Source organism: Panulirus ornatus, chromosome 63 (assembly GCF_036320965.1).
Source record: "Panulirus ornatus isolate Po-2019 chromosome 63, ASM3632096v1, whole genome shotgun sequence".
Taxonomy (NCBI): Eukaryota; Metazoa; Arthropoda; class Malacostraca; order Decapoda; family Palinuridae; genus Panulirus; species Panulirus ornatus.
The window spans coordinates 17448464-17465495 of NC_092286.1; the positions used below are offsets into that span (position 1 = coordinate 17448464).

Consider the following 17032-nt stretch of genomic DNA (forward strand, 5'->3'; position numbering starts at 1 on the left):
TCTAACCATTTTCCATTCTGGACTCAATCTCTCCTGGTACTTCCTCACATAAGTCACCTTTCGAAGCTCACTTACTCTCACCACTCTCTTCACCCCATCATTTTCTCTTCTTTTCCGAAAACCTCTATAAATCTTCACCTTCGTCTCCACAGGATAATGATCAGCCATCCCTCCAGTTGCCTCTCTCAGAACATCAATATCCAAAAGTTTCTCTTTCTCACGCCTATCAATTAACGCGTAATCCAATAATGTTCTCTGTCCATCTCTCCTACTTATGTACTCTCTCCTACTAATGTACGCATACTTATGTATATGTCTCTTTTGAAACCAGGTGTTCCCACTCACCAGTCCTTTTTTAGCACACAAATCTACAAGCTCTTCACCATTTCCATTTATAACACTGAACATTCCATGCACGCCAATTATACCCTCAACTGCCACATTACTCATCTTTGTATTCATATCACCCATCACCCAACTCTCTCTCTCTCTCTCTCTCTCTCTCTCTCTCTCTCTCTCTCTCTCTCTCTCTCTCTCTCTCTCTCTTTCATGTGTCGACGGGAATGGATGAATGCAGCAAGTATGAATATGTACATGTATATATATATATATATATATATATATATATATATATATATATATATATATATATATATATATATATATATATATATATATATATATATATATATATCTCTGTATGTATATGTATGTATACTTTGAAATGTATAGGTATGTATACATGCGTGTGTATGCGTGTGTGTATATATACGTATGTATATATATATGGGTTTGACCATGCTTTGGTCTGTTTCCTTGCGCTACCTCACTAACGTGGGAGACAGCGACAAAACATCATATATATATATATATATATATATATATATATATATATATATATATATATATATATATATATATATATATATATACAACTGTTATACTGTTATATTGCGACGTTGATTGAATTAGAACTTTAAAGATTGGCTCTAGAAACTCTGATCAGTCGTTGGTAATCGGGAAATTGCTTCGCGTTCTATTTCTTTTTTCATTCTTCTCAGAACTCCGTCATTGCAATACGATACTTCCAATTCAAAGAATTAATTTCTTCAAGAATACAATTCAGAATGTGGCTCCAGTGAACAATAGCAATAAACAGATCGAATGACAGACATCCAGTCGCCCTATATATAACGAGATGTCGAGTCACGCATGCGTAGTGACCGTGTTATTGCGAAGTTCTTAACGTCAGATTGTTATTCAGGGTACATGCCTGCAGTGAGAGTTTTATAATCGTCTTAGGAATGAACTAACTTAAGATGTTTAATCTTTTCATTTGTGTTTATAATCAGATGTTGATGGCCTTTATGAGACTTGGCAGATGATAGCCCAAACGACCAACTCATCAACCAACCTCCCTCCTGCTTGAGCCTGCCGTTGGATTGGAATAAAATGTTCCACTGAATACTTTCAACCTCTTGACCACGACGATACGACCCTTGGGTATGTCTGCGTAGCCTTTGGCCTGAGAACAGGGATTACAGGTCCGGTTATCGTTCTGGAGGATCGAAGTGTCGTGCTTTGGAGGGTAAGGTCCACTCCCTGCGGTGTTGTATTTCAGGAGAGGCCAAGAAGATACTTTTTTTTAGGTATATATATATATATATATATATATATATATATATATATATATATATATATATATATATATATATACATACATATATATATATATATATATATATATATATATATATATATATATATATATATATATATATATGTTAGAAGCAGTGAAAAGTTTTTATCGAGGATGTAAGGCATGTGTACGTGTAGGAAGAGAGGAAAGTGATTGGTTCTCAGTGAATGTAGGTTTGCGGCAGGGGTGTGTGATGTCTCCATGGTTGTTTAATTTGTTTATGGATGGGGTTGTTAGGGAGGTAAATGCAAGAGTTTTGGAAAGAGGGGCAAGTATGAAGTCTGTTGGGGATGAGAGAGCTTGGGAAGTGAGTCAGTTGTTGTTCGCTGATGATACAGCGCTGGTGGCGGATTCATGTGAGAAACTGCAGAAGCTGTATGGGGGGGTTGGGCCATTTCTTTCGTCTGTTTCCTTGCGCTACCTCGCAAACGCGGGAGACAGCGACAAAGTATAAAAAAAAAAAAAAAAAAAAAAAAAAAAAATATATATACATACATATATATATATATATATATATATATATATATATATATATATATATATATATATATATATATGTATATATATACATTTCATATTGACAAAACATTAATAGAGTGAAATGCGTCGTGTGAGAGCAACTCAGACCTTACTTCAAAACAGAATAACTATTGCACCATCCAGTATGAGTTACGAATATGAAAACAGTTCCTCATAACCTTTGACATACAGATCCTTTTAGTCATGTTATGAAATGCAGTTATCAAATTATTGCATTCTTTGTAAAGCTAATCATCGGAGATGTCAAGTGCTCTATCATGATCAAGTGGGAAGAGAGCAAATGTCTTAACTCGAATTGAGTATGTTTTTTATATTAGCCGAGACGCCACGAGCAAATGAGGCCCTGATCAAGGCCATCTCATTAACCATACTTGTAAGGAAGGAGGGTAAATGACCGGGAGATGTATAAGAGAAAGTGGCAGTAGGTCAAGAGGAAGGTGCATGGGTTGAAAAAAGGGCAAATGAGAGTTGGGGCTGAGAGAGTATCATTAAACTTTAGGGAGAGTAAAAAGATGCTTTGGAAGGAGGTAAATAACGTGCGTGAGACAAGATAACAATGGGAACACCGGTGAATTGGGCAAGGGGGAAAGTGATAACAGGTAGTAATGAAGTGAGGAGGCGATGGAGTGAGTATTATGAAGGTTTGTTGAATGTGTTTGTTGATAGAGTGGCAGATGAATTGTGTTTTGGTCAACGTGGTGTGCGAAGTGAGAATCAGGGAGAGTGGTTCGGTGAAGAGAGAAGATGTGGTGAAAGCCTTGCGAAAGATGGAATCGGGCAAGGCGGTAGGTTTGAATGGTATTGCAGTTGAATCTATTAAGAAACGGGGTGACACTGTTGTTGATTTGTTGGTAAGGATACTCACTGTGTGTGTGGATCATGACGAATTGCCTAAGGATTAGTGGAATGGAAGTATAGTGTCATTGTACAAAGACAAAGGGGATAAAGGTGAGTGTTCAAACTACAGAGGCATAAGTTTGCTGAGTATTCCTGGAAAATTGTATTGGAAGGTATTGTTTAAGAGGGTAAAGCCATGCACAGAGCATCAGATTGGGGAGGAGCAGTGTGGATTCCGAAGTGGTGGAGGATGTGTGGATCAGGTGTTTGCTTTGAAGAATGTGTGTAAGAAATACTCACAGAAACATATGGTTTTGTATGTGGCATTTATGGATCTGGAGAAGGGATATAACAGGGTGGATTAAGATGTTTTGTTGAAGTCTTAAGACTACACGTTGCAAAAAAAAAAAAAAAAAAAAAAATGGGAGAATGAAAGTGATTGGTTCTCAGTGAATATACGTTTGCGGCAGGGGTGTGTGATGTCTCCATGGTTGTTTAATTTATTTATGGATGGGGTTGTTAGGGAGGTGAATACAAGAGTTTTGGAAAGAGGGGCAAGTATGCAGTCAGTTGTGGATGAGAGAGCTTGGGAAGTGAGTCAGTTGTTGTTCGCTGATGATACAGCGCTGGTGGCTGATTCATGTGAGCAAATGCAGAAGCTGGTGACTGAGTTTGGTAAAGTGTGTGAAAGAAAGAAGTTAAGAGTAAATGTGAATAAGAGCAAGGTTATTAGGTACAGTAGGGTTGAGGGTCAAGTCAATTGGGAGGTAAGTTTGAATGGACAAAAACTGAAGGAAGTAAAGTGTTATAGATATCTGGGAGTGGATCTGGCAGCGGATGGAACCATGGAAGTGAAAGTGAATCATAGGGTAGGGGGAGGAGGCGAAAATCCTGGGAGCCTTGAAGAATGTGTGGAAGTCGAGAACATTATCTCGGAAAGCGAAAATGGCTATGTTTGAAGGAATAGTGGTTCCAACAATGTTGTATGGCTGCGAGGCGTGGGCTATGGATAGAGTTGTGAGCAGGAGGGTGGATGTGCTGGAAATGAGATGTTTGAGGACAATATGTGGTGTGAGGTGGTTTGATCGAGTAAGTAATGTAAGGGTAAGAAAGATGTGTGGAAATAAAAAGAGTGTGGTTGAGAGAGCAGAAGAGGGTGTTTTGAAATGGTTTGGTCACATGGAGAGAATGAGTGAGGAAAGATTGACCAAGAGGATATATGTGTCAGAGGTGGAGGGAACGAGAAGTGGGAGACCAAATTGGAGGTGGAAAGATGGAGTGAAAAAGATTTTGTGTGATCGGGGCCTGAACATGCAGGAGGGTGAAAGGAGGGCAAGGAATAGAGTGAATTGGAAAGATGTGGTATACCGGGGTCGACGTGCTGTCAATGGATTGAACCAGGGCATGTGAAGCGTCTGAGGTAAACCATGGAAAGTTCTGTGGGGGCCTGGATGTGGAAAGGGAGCTGTGGTTTCGGTGCATTATTACATGACAGCTAGAGACTGAGTGTGAACGAATGGGGCCTTTGTTGTCTTTTCCTAGCGCTACCTCGCATACATGAGGGGGGAGGGGGATGTTATTCCATGTGTGGCGAGGTGGCGATATATATATATATATATATATATATATATATATATATATATATATATATATATATATATATATATATATATATATATATACATATATACATATATATATATATATATATATATATATATATATATATATATATATATATATATATATATATATATATATATTGGGAGGTGAGTTTGAATGGAGAAAAACTGGAGGAAGTGAAGTGTTTTAGATATCTGGGAGTGGATCTGACAGCGGATGGAACCATGGAAGCGGAAGTGGATCATAGGGTGGGGGAGGGGGCGAAAATTCTGGGAGCCTTGAAGAATGTGTGGAAGTCGAGAACATTATCTCGGAAAGCAAAAATGGGTATGTTTGAAGGAATAGTGGTTCCAACAATGTTGTATGGTTGCGAGGCGTGGGCTATGGATAGAGTTGTGCGCAGGAGGATGGATATGCTGGAAATGAGATGTTTGAGGACAATGTGTGGTGTGAGGTGGTTTGATCGAGTAAGTAACGTAAGGGTAAGAGAGATGTGTGGAAATAAAAAGAGCGTGGTTGAGAGAGCAGAAGAGGGTGTTTTGAAATGGTTAGAGCACATGGAGAGAATGAGTGAGGAAAGATTGACCAAGAGGATATATGTGTCGGAGGTGGAGGGAACGAGGAGAAGAGGGAGACCAAATTGGAGGTGGAAAGATGGAGTGAAAAAGATTTTGTGTGATCGGGGCCTGAACATGCAGGAGGGTGAAAGGAGGGCAAGGAATAGAGTGAATTGGAGCGATGTGGTATACCGGGGTTGACGTGCTGTCAGTGGATTGAATCAAGGCATATGAAGCGTCTGGGGTAAACCATAGAAAGCTGTGTAGGTATGTATATTTGCGTGTGTGGACGTATGTATATACATGTGTATGGGGGTGGGTTGGGCCATTTCTTTCGTCTGTTTCTTTGCGCTACCTCGCAAACGCGGGAGACAGCGACAAATCAAAAAAAAAAAATATATATATATATATATAAATGTATATATATATATATATATATATATATATATATATATATATATATATATATATATATATATATATATATATATATATATATATATATGTGTGTGTATTTATATATATACATCGCATAAAGTGCCATGTAGAAATTGTGATAAGTTTTATGTTGGGCAGACTGGTAAGGATCTTTATGTTATACTAAAGCAACATTAATATAGTATAAGAACTAGGCAAGAATCACATGTCTTGTTTAATCACGTTGAAATCTATGATCGTTGAAATCTATGACCACGAGAAGTATCATTGAATCTTCTGTTATTAAAAAACACAAAGAATTATAATGTTAATGTTAGTGAAGGTCTATACAAATTACATAACTTTACTGTTGATAAACTTTGTAAACAATTCACCTTCTTGTCCACATGATAACTTTATGATACGCTCGTTGTCTGACTTAGACAATCGCATGTTTACCAAATGGCGTCCTAGCTACGTTTCTTCGTTGTATATCAACTGACTTATATTTCTCCCTTGTGTCACCCCTGATGATGCAATTGTTACACGAAAGTGCACTTGAGAAGTTATCGTCTTTCATTTTCCCCGTCGACTCATAGGAATATATATATATATATATATATATATATATATATATATATATATATATATATATATATATATATATATATATATATATATATATATATATATATACCCGAGGCGACCCTTAAATGTTTCATGATCAGATACGCTAACCAGTTCTAGAATACTTGTTATCAAGGCTCTATCATTTCATATGGTGGTAATAATATTTCCACCATATTTTACTCCTTTACGTTGCCTGACATACCACGGCCGAAACTTCAAACAGCAGTGTGAAATCTATATAAACAGAGAGATCACATCTCTCAGTATCGAGCTACAAATCTTAAATAAGAATAACTAGATGAAAGAGGCAGTCGAGAACAGGATACACTTGATATTAACCCCTAAAGCACAACCCTTCGATGACAGCAGTAATTCTTTTAACGACGAGTGTATTTGGGTCAGGTCGTCATACCGTTAGAATCGTACCGAGGTGCTCAAGGGTTGTCGTACCGTCGTGCTCAAGAATCGTACCGTCGTGCTCATTGGACTGATAGCATACCAAAATGTAGCTGTTATCTAATAGCATAACGTGCGAAGACCCTTACTTGACCGTAGAGTTTTGGCGGCGTCACTCCCGTGGTCTGCAAGGTCCTCCACTCTCCTGTCTTGGTATCGCACGCCTCCACCTCACAGCTGAGGACGCTGCCAAACGGGAAATTAGTGCCCCCGAGCAAAAGCAGGTCCTGGCCATAGGAGGCAAGGCAGTGGGAAACACTGGCGACGGGCGTGGAGGTCTCGTCCGACAGTTGTTCCCACTCACACGTCGATAAGTTAAGCCGCCAAGCCTGCAAAGGAAAGTGTAAGAAAATTAGTCTTTGATTATAATGATTCAATAGATAATCTGTTACTTTCTTCATATAACTTGATATACTTCACTACGTATGGTGAGCAGTCAGTACAGAATGGTTGTAACCCTCAGAATGAAACCGGCAAACCTACTACTATATATATATATATATATATATATATATATATATATATATATATATATATATATATATATATTTTTTTTTTTTTTTTTTTTATACTTTGTCGCTGTCTCCCGCGTTTGCGAGGTAGCGCAAGGAAACAGACGAAAGAAATGGCCCAACCCCCCCCATACACATGTACACACACACGTCCACACACGCAAATATACATACCTACACAGCTTTCCATGGTTTACCCCGGACGCTTCACATGCCTTGATTCAATCCACCGACAGCACGTCAACCCCTGTATACCACATCGCTCCAATTCACTCTATTCCTTGCCCTCCTTTCACCCTCCTGCATGTTCAGGCCCCGATCACACAAAATCCTTTTCACTCCATCTTTCCACCTCCAATTTGGTCTCCCTCTTCTCCTCGTTCCCTCCAAATCCGACACATATATCCTCTTGGTCAATCTTTCCTCACTCATTCTCTCCATGTGCCCAAACCATTTCAAAACACCCTCTTCTGCTCTCTCAACCACGCTCTTTTTATTTCCACACATCTCTCTTACCCTTACGTTACTTACTCGATCAAACCACCTCACACCACACATTGTCCTCAAACATCTCATTTCCAGCACATCCATCCTCCTGCGCACAACTCTATCCATAGCCCACGCCTCGCAACCATACAACATTGTTGGAACTACTATTCCTTCAAACATACCCATATATATATATATATATATATATATATATATATATATATTATATATATATATATATATATATATATATATATATATATATTATATATATATATATATATATATATATATATATATATATATATATATATATATATATATATATATTATATATATATATATATATATATATATATATATATATATATATATATATATATATATATATATATATATATATATATATATATATATGTATACATATCCCTGGCGATAGGGGAGAAAGAATACTTCCCACGCGTTCCTCACGTGTCGTAGAAGGCGACTAAAGGGGACGGGAGCGAGGGGGCTAGAAACCCTCCCCTCCTTGTATTTTAACTTTCTAAACGGGGAAACAGAAGAAGGAGTCACGCGGGGAGTGCTCATCCTCCTCAAAGGCTCAGATTGGGGTTTCTAAATGTGTGTGGATGTAACCAACATGAGAAAAAAGGAGAGATGGGGAGTATGTTTGAGGAAAGCAACCTGGATGTTTTGGCTCTGAGTGAAACGAAGCTCAAGGGTAAAGGGGAAGAGTGGTTTGGGAATGTCTTGGGATAAAGTCAGGGGTTAGTGAGAGGACAAGAGCAAGGGAAGGAGTAGCACTACTCCTGAAACAGGAGTTGTGGGAGTATGTGATAGAGTGTAAGAAAGTAAACTCTAATTTGATATGGGTAAAACTGAAAGTGGAATGAGAGAGATGGGTGATTATTGGTGCATATGCACCTGGGCATGAGAAGAAATATCATGAGAGGCAAGTGTTTTGGGAGCAGCTGAGTGAGTATGCTAGTAGTTTTGATGCACGAGACCGGGTTACAGTGATTGGTGATTTGAATGCAAAGTTGAGTAATGTGGCATTTGAGGGAATAATTTGTGTACGTGGGGCGTTCAGTGTTGTAAATGGAAACGATGAAGAGCTTATAGATTTATGTGCTGAAAAAGGACTGGTGATTGGGAATACCTGGTTTAAAAAGAGAGATATGCATAAGTATACGTATGTAAGTCGGAGAGATGGCCAGAGAGCGTTATTGGATTACGTGTTAATTGATAGGCGCGCGAAAGAGAGACCTTTGAATGTTAATGTGCTGAGAGGTGCAACTGAGGAATGTCTGATCATTATCTTGTGGAGGCGAAGGTGAAGATTTGCAGAGGTTTTCAGAAAAGAAGAGAGAATGTTGGGGTGAAGAGAGTGATGAGAGTAAGTGAGCTTGGGAGGAGACTTGTGTGAGGAAGTACCAGGAGAGACTGAGTACAGAATGGAAAAAGGTGAGAACAAAGGACGTAAGGGGAGTGGGGAAGGGATAGGATGTATTTAGGGAAGGAGTGATGGCTTGCGCAAAAGATGCTTGTGGCATAAGAAGCGTGGGAGGTGGGCAGATCAGAAAGAGTAGTAAGCGGTGGGATGAAGAAGTAAGATTATCATTGAAAGAGAAGAGAGAGGCATTTGGACGAGCTTTGCAGGGAAATAATGCAAATGAGTGGGAGATGTATAAAAGAAAGAGGCAGGAGGTCGCGAGCAAGTACAAGAGGCGAAGAAGAGGGCAAATGGGAACTGGAGAGAGAGATTCTCATTAGATTTTAGGGAGAATAAAAAGACGATTTGGAAGGAGGTAAAAAAGGGCGTAAGACAAGAGAACAAATGGGAACATCAGTGAAGGGGGCTAATGGGGAGGTGGTAACAAGTAGTGGTGATGTGAGGAACTGGAGTGAGTATTTTGAAGGTTTGTTGAATGTGTTTGATAATAGAGTGGCGGATGTAGGGTGTTTTGGTCGAGGTGGTGTGCAAAGTGAAAGGGTTAGGGAAAATGATTTGGTAAACAGAGAAGAGGTAGTAAAAGCTCTGCAGAAGATGAGAGCCGGCAAGGCGGCTTTTCACTACTTCTAACAACTTGCCTCCCACACAATATGTTCTTAATACCTTCCACAGGGCATATCTATCAACTCTATCGTATGGCTTCTCCAGATCCATAAATGCTACATACAAATCCATTTGCTTTTCTAAGTATTTCTCACATACATTCTTCAAAGCAAACACCTGATCCACACATCCTCTACCACTTCTGAAACCACACTGCTCTTCCCCAGTCTGATGCTCTGTGCATGCCTTCACCCTCTCAATCAATAACCTCCCATATAATCTCCCAGGATTACTCAAGAAACTTATACCTCTAGAATTTGAGCACTTACTTTTTTCCCCTTTGGAAGCATTTCGTCAATCTTCAGGCACCTCTCCATGAGTCGTACATACATTAGATAACTTTACCAACCACTCAACAATACAGTCACCCCCTTTTTTATAGATTCCACAGCAATGCTATCCAAAACTGCTGCCTTGCCGGCTTTCATCTTCCACAAAGCTTTTACTACCTCTTCTCTGTTTACGAAATCATTTTCCCTAACCCTCTTACTTTGCACACCACCTCGACCAAAACACGATATATCTGCCACTCTATCATCAAGCACATTCAACAAACCTTCAAAATACTTACTCCATCTCCTTCTCACATCACCACTATTTGTTATCACCTCTCCCATTAGCCCCTTCACTGATGTTCCCATTTGTTCCTTTGTCTTACCTACTTTATTTACCTCCTTCCAAAACATCGTATTATTCTCCCTAAAATGTAATGATAGTCCCTCAAACCCACTCTCATTTGCCGTCTTTTTCACCTATTGCACCTTTCGCTTGATCTCCTGCCTCTTTCTTTTATTCATCTCTCAGTCATTTGCATTATTTCCCTGTAAAAATCCTCCAAAAGCCTCTCTCTTCTCTTTCACTAATAATCTTACTTCTTCATCCCACCACTCACTACCCTTTCTAATCAACCCACCTCCCACGTTTCTCATGCCACAAGCATCTGTTGCTCAAGCAATCACTGCTTCCCTAAATACATCTCATTCCTCCCCCACTCCCCTTACGTCCTTTTTTCTTACCTTTTTGCATTCTGTACTCACTCACTCCTGGTACTTCCTCACACAAGTCTCCTTCCCAAGCTCACCTACTCTCACCACTCTCTTCACCCCAACATTCTCTCTTCTTTCCTGAAAACCTCTACAAATCTTCACCTTCGCCTCCACAAGATAATGATCAGACATCCCTCCAGTTGGACCTATCAACACATTAACATCCAAAAGCGTCCCCTTCGCGTGCCTATCAATTATCACGTAATCCAGTAACACTCTCCGGCCATCTCTCCTACTTACATACGTATTCTTATCTATATCTCTCTTTTTAAACCAGATATCCCCAATCATCAGTCATTTTTCAGCACATTAATCTACAAGCTCTTCACCAGTTCCATTTACAACACTGAGCACCCCATGTACACCAATTATTCCCTCAACTGCCACATTACTCACCTTTGCATTCAAATCACCCATCACTATAACCTGGTCTCGTGCATCAAAACTATTAACACACTCACTCAGCTGCTCCCAAAACACTTGCCTCTCATGATCTTTCTTCTCATGCCCAGGTGCATATGCACCAATAATCACCCATCTCTCTCCATCCACTTTCAGTTTTACCCATATGAATCTAGAGTTTACTTTCTTACACTCTATCACATACTCCCACCACTCATGTTTCATGAGTAGTGCTACTCCTTTCCTTGCTGTTGTCCTCTCACTAACCCCTGACGTTACTCCCAAGACATTCTTTACACTCTATCACATACTCCCACAATTCCTGTTTCAGGAGTAGTGCTACTCCTTCCCTTGCTCTTGTCCTCTCACTAACCCCTGACTTTACTCCCAAGACATTCCCAAACCACTCTTCCCCTTTACCCTTGAGCTTCGTTTCACTCAGAGCCAAAACATCCAGGCTCCTTTCCTCAAACATACTACCTATCTCTCCTTTTTTCTCATCTTGGTTACATCCACACACATCTAGACACCCCAATCTGAGCCTTCGTGGAGGATGAGCGCTCCCCGCGTGACTTCTACTTCTGTTTCACCTTTTAGAAAGTTAAAATACAAGGAGGGGAGGGTTTCTAGCCCCTCGCTACCGTCCTCTTTAGTCGCCTTCTACGACACGTGAGGAATTCGTGGGAAGTATTCTTTCTCCCCTATTCCCAGGGATAATATATATATATATATATATATATATATATATATATATATATATATATATATATATATATATATATATATATATATATATATATATACACCAAAGGCTGTATGTTTGACGTATGTAGTCTATAGAATAACGGAAAAGATTATGAGAAAGAGATATGAACGACTTCCTGTCGAGCAGAAACAATATAAGTGAGAGACGGCATAGTTGTAGGGAGTAGAGATCATGTGTAATGAACGTCATGAATGTGTATGAAAAGGAGGGCTGGGTAGAATGTCTGTATGTGCACTGCCAGGAAGAATTTGACTCTATACCGCACAGGAGCTTGGTGAAGATGCTGAATCTTCAGGCAGGATTCAAAGGAGGCTACCTCAATGGATGGAAGGTCATCTTCGTGAAAGGGAACAACCGATGATTGTCAAGGGAAGCCTCAAAGATAGGGCTGAAATCACTTGTGGTGTGCTTTCTATGTGTGTTTTAGGACTATCGCGCTTCTTGAGCTGTGTAAATGACCTTGCCAGAGGGTTTGGTAAATTCTCTCTGAATACCTTTGTGGATAATTGCCTAGGTCATGTAAAAATGAAAAAGGAAGAGAACTGCGTTATCCTTCCAGGGGGCCTAAACAAACTCATAATTTGTCTGATATATAATCGGTGAAATTCATCGTCAGTAGGAATAATGTAATGACAGAACACAACAAAACAAAGCCTCTATGTGAATGTCATGTAGCAGAAGGTGGACCGCAGGAATCTGTGGGGGAGACGAGGTAGTCAGCCTCGTTCCCGATCTGTTTCCGGTCCCAGATTGGAAGAATAATGGAGACAAAATGTCTCTTCATGTTGGCTGAGACGGCACGGGCAACTGAGGCCCTAATCAAGTCCTTCTTAGTTGCTCACTCAAATACTAAAGTACCGCTTAAGGACAAAGATTAGTGAACATTTAGCAAGCTAGGGACATACTGATTTAGGCCTAAACAAGAGAATGTTCTCAAGTTTGCACACTGTATCTAAAAGGAGCACAGAGGAATACAGAAGGTCAAGTGGAAGGAAAGGGAGATGGTACCAAAACTGAGAGAGGTGAGTTATAGAGAATGGTTAGAGGCCTTAGATAAGGTCACAATGGGAGAAAGAAGAGTGAAAGCTGTGGCCTGGTCACAACCTTGATGCTTTTAAACCTGTTTGATGATGTCAATTGTGAACAGTTCCCTGGAAGATGCAAGGACATAACAACCAGAGCCTACTGAATAAATTTAAGCAATATATTCGTAAGAAAAGTTGTAGAGAAATAGTTCTATATTGTAAGTAGTGGATGAATGGAGTAAATTGAATGACTAAACATGAAGAAGCTTAAAATGTTTTATAACAGTGAAGAAAGATCAAGAGATTGATCCCTAATAGCGTAAAACTCTCTTCCTATGTATTACAAATAGGTAAGCGCGCACACACACACACACACACACACACACACACACACACACACACACACACACACACACACACACACACACACACACACACACACTACTACTACAATCTTCACCTGAGAACTTGCATTCATAATCTGTAAGGAAGGACTTTGTATGTAATTTGGACTCTCATATTGCCATTCCAACGTAACCTATAGACTTTCTGTCACTTCAGTCTTACGTAACTCTTACAGTGCTTACAATGATTTTCAGTATATCTTTACTATAGCTTAATTAGCGACTCTACAGTTTTAGTCCCCTCTGCTGAAAAGCTATCATAAATCCTTGCACAATACATGTGGTGACTTAAGTTAATGTGGTATGCATGACTACCAACTTAACGTATTTGAATTGGAAAATAAATAAAGAGGACGCTTGACTGAACGAGTGATATCCGATGGAGCAAAAGACTGTGACTGGTGAGTGTTAGGGCTAGATAGCAGAAGGTGGAGGAGGGCGTGGGGATGGATAGTAAGGGGAAGGGGAATGCGAGAATGGAGGAAATAGCCTAATTGAAGGCAAGTGATAATGATATACGTACATATATACATACATACATACATACATAAAGACATACATAAATACATACATACATACATGCATCATACATACATACATGCGTCATACATACATACATACATACATACATACATACATACATACATACATACAAACATACATACATACATGCATCATACATACATACATACATGCATCATACATACATACATGCGTCATACATAGATACATACATAGATACATACATACATACATACATACATACATACATACATACATACATTAACAGGTATATTCCCCTCCAGATTTCTTACTATCTCCCTTGAATCTTTGTTGCTCGACAAGGTGTATAACAGGTACAAAGAGAGAGAGAGAGAGAGAGAGAGAGAGAGAGAGAGAGAGAGAGAGAGAGAGAGAGAGAGAGAGAGAGAGAGAGAGAGAGAGAGAGAACCAGTTTTTCTCAGATGTTGCGAAACCGGTTTTGATATATTTTTAGCAGCTCGGGTGGGGACCACTGGTGTCTCCCTGGGATCGTTCTGAAGTTGCTCGTTATCCAGATTCACTTTCAGGTCTCTGGTCGGTTGCTTGGTTCTTTGGGCTTCAGGCTAATCAACTGCCAGGGTCATCAACGACATCAACTACAAGTTATTGACACTGGTGGGATAAAAACAGCGCCAAGAGATTCGAACATCTTCAGGCGTTCAAGATCATTCTAAGACCATACTTAGTCTCGCTGAGTGTATGTTCCTGAACCCAGACGAGGTTGATTGGATTTCATGACCAATGACCAGCAGGGAAAGTCATTAGGCTCGCTATCCTTATCAATTGTTTTTGACTTTATACGTCCTGATCATTTGACTTAACTAACTTGGCCTAGTTTCGTTAAAGTTAAGATAGAAAAGATGAAAATTTACGTGTATATTACACAAAAGATATGATTAGAGAGTCTAGAATGTTTTTCAGGCCATGAAATTGATCTTGTTGGTCATGGGGAACCATGCAAGCGTTGTTTCTTTCAACAGTTTTCCAGGAATATATCTGTGTTCACAGGCTGTCGTGATAAAGTTTCAAGACGTCATTTTTCTACATACACGTTGCTGCAACCGCCACAAGGGATGATACACACACACAGTGAATCATCTCCCAGATTCGCGTTTGCCTCTTTAGGTTCGCTCAGGATTCTCGTTCTCGTCTGTCTGCTTACGCTGATACAGTTTCGTGTTGGTGATGCACTGGCGCTCATGTTCTTACCTATGTATTCTAAGTCCTACAGGGAGGAAAATCTATCAGAACGCCCCACGGTGAGGACAGTAGTTTACTACGTCGTTTTTGTCCTTGGATATATATACGATATATATATATATATATATATATATATATATATATATATATATATATATATATATATATATATATATCCTCAGGCACCTCACCATGAGTCATACATACATTAAATAACCTTACCAACCAGTCAACAATACAGCCACCCCCTTTCTTAATAAATTCCACTGCAATACCATCCAAACCTGCTGCCTTGCCGGCTTTCATCTTCCGCAAAGCTTTTACTACCTCTTCTCTGTTTATCAAATCATTTTCCCCAACCCTCTCACTTTGCACACCACCTCGACCAAAACACCCTATATCTGCCACTCTGTCATCAGACACATTCAACAAACCTTCAAAATACTCATTCCATCTCCTTCTCACATCACCGCTACTTGTTATCACCTCCCCATTTACGCAGGGGTGTGTGATGTCTCCATGGTTGTTTAATTTGTTTATGGATGGGGTTGTAAAGGAGGTAAATGCAAGAGTCCTGGAAAGAGGGGCAAGTATGAAGTCTGTTGGGGATGAGAGAGCTTGGGAAGTGAGTCAATTGTTGTTCGCTGATGATACAGCGCTGGTGGCTGATTCATGTGAGAAACTGCAGAAGCTGGTGACTGAGTTTGGTAAAGTGTGTGGAAGAAGAAAGTTGAGAGTAAATGTGAATAAGAGCAAGGTTATTAGGTACAGTAGGGGTGAGGGTCAAGTCAATTGGGAGGTGAGTTTGAATGGAGAAAAACTGGAGGAAGTGAAGTGTTTTAGATATCTGGGAGTGGATCTGTCAGCGGATGGAACCATGGAAGCGGAAGTGGATCATAGGGTGGGGGAGGGGGCGAAAATTTTGGGAGCCTTGAAAAATGTGTGGAAGTCGAGAACATTATCTCGGAAAGCAAAAATGGGTATGTTTGAGGGAATAGTGGTTCCAACAATGCTGTATGGTTGCGAGGCGTGGGCTATGGATAGAGTTGTGCGCAGGAGGATGGATGTGCTGGAAATGAGATGTTTGAGGACAATGTGTGGTGTGAGGTGGTTTGATCGAGTAAGTAACGTAAGGGTGAGAGAGATGTGTGGAAATAAAAAGAGCGTGGTCGAGAGAGCAGAAGAGGGTGTTTTGAAATGGTTTGGGCACATGGAGAGAATGAGTGAGGAGAGATTGACCAAGAGGATATATGTGTCGGAGGTGGAGGGAATGAGGAGAAGAGGGAGACCAAATTGGAGGTGGAAAGATGGAGTGAAAAAGATTTTGTGTGATCGGGGCCTGAACATGCAGGAGGGTGAAAGGAGGGCAAGAAATAGAGTGAATTGGAGTCATGTGGTATACAGGGGTTGACGTGCTGTCAGTGGATTGAAGCAAGGCATGTGAAGCGTCTGGGGTAAACCATGGAAAGCTGTGTAGGTATGTATATTTGCGTGTCTGGACGTGTGTATGTACATGTGTATGGGGGGGGGGGCCATTTCTTTCGTCTGTTTCCTTGCGCTACCTCGCAAACGCGGGAGACAGCGACAAAGTATAAAAAAAAAAAAAAAAAAAAAAAAAAAAAAAAAAAAAATATATATATATATATATATATATATATATATATATATATATATATATATATATATATATATATATATATCAATTACTTAGAGAATTCATGATGGTCTACAGTGGTCTTCGAATTATCCTTTACAGGTGAACCTGGGTTG

General features: G+C 39.8%; 1 protein-coding gene across 1 annotated transcript in view; it reads right to left on the reverse strand.

Moving 5' to 3' along the window:
• Positions 1 to 17032, reverse strand: part of LOC139746033 (kelch domain-containing protein 10-like) — a 75561-nt gene that overhangs the window by 46832 nt on the left and 11697 nt on the right. Inside the window, exon 3 of the mRNA XM_071656845.1 lies at positions 6849 to 7088. Coding sequence (XP_071512946.1) covers positions 6849 to 7088 — 240 coding nt within the window. The remainder of the gene's footprint in view (positions 1 to 6848; positions 7089 to 17032) is intronic.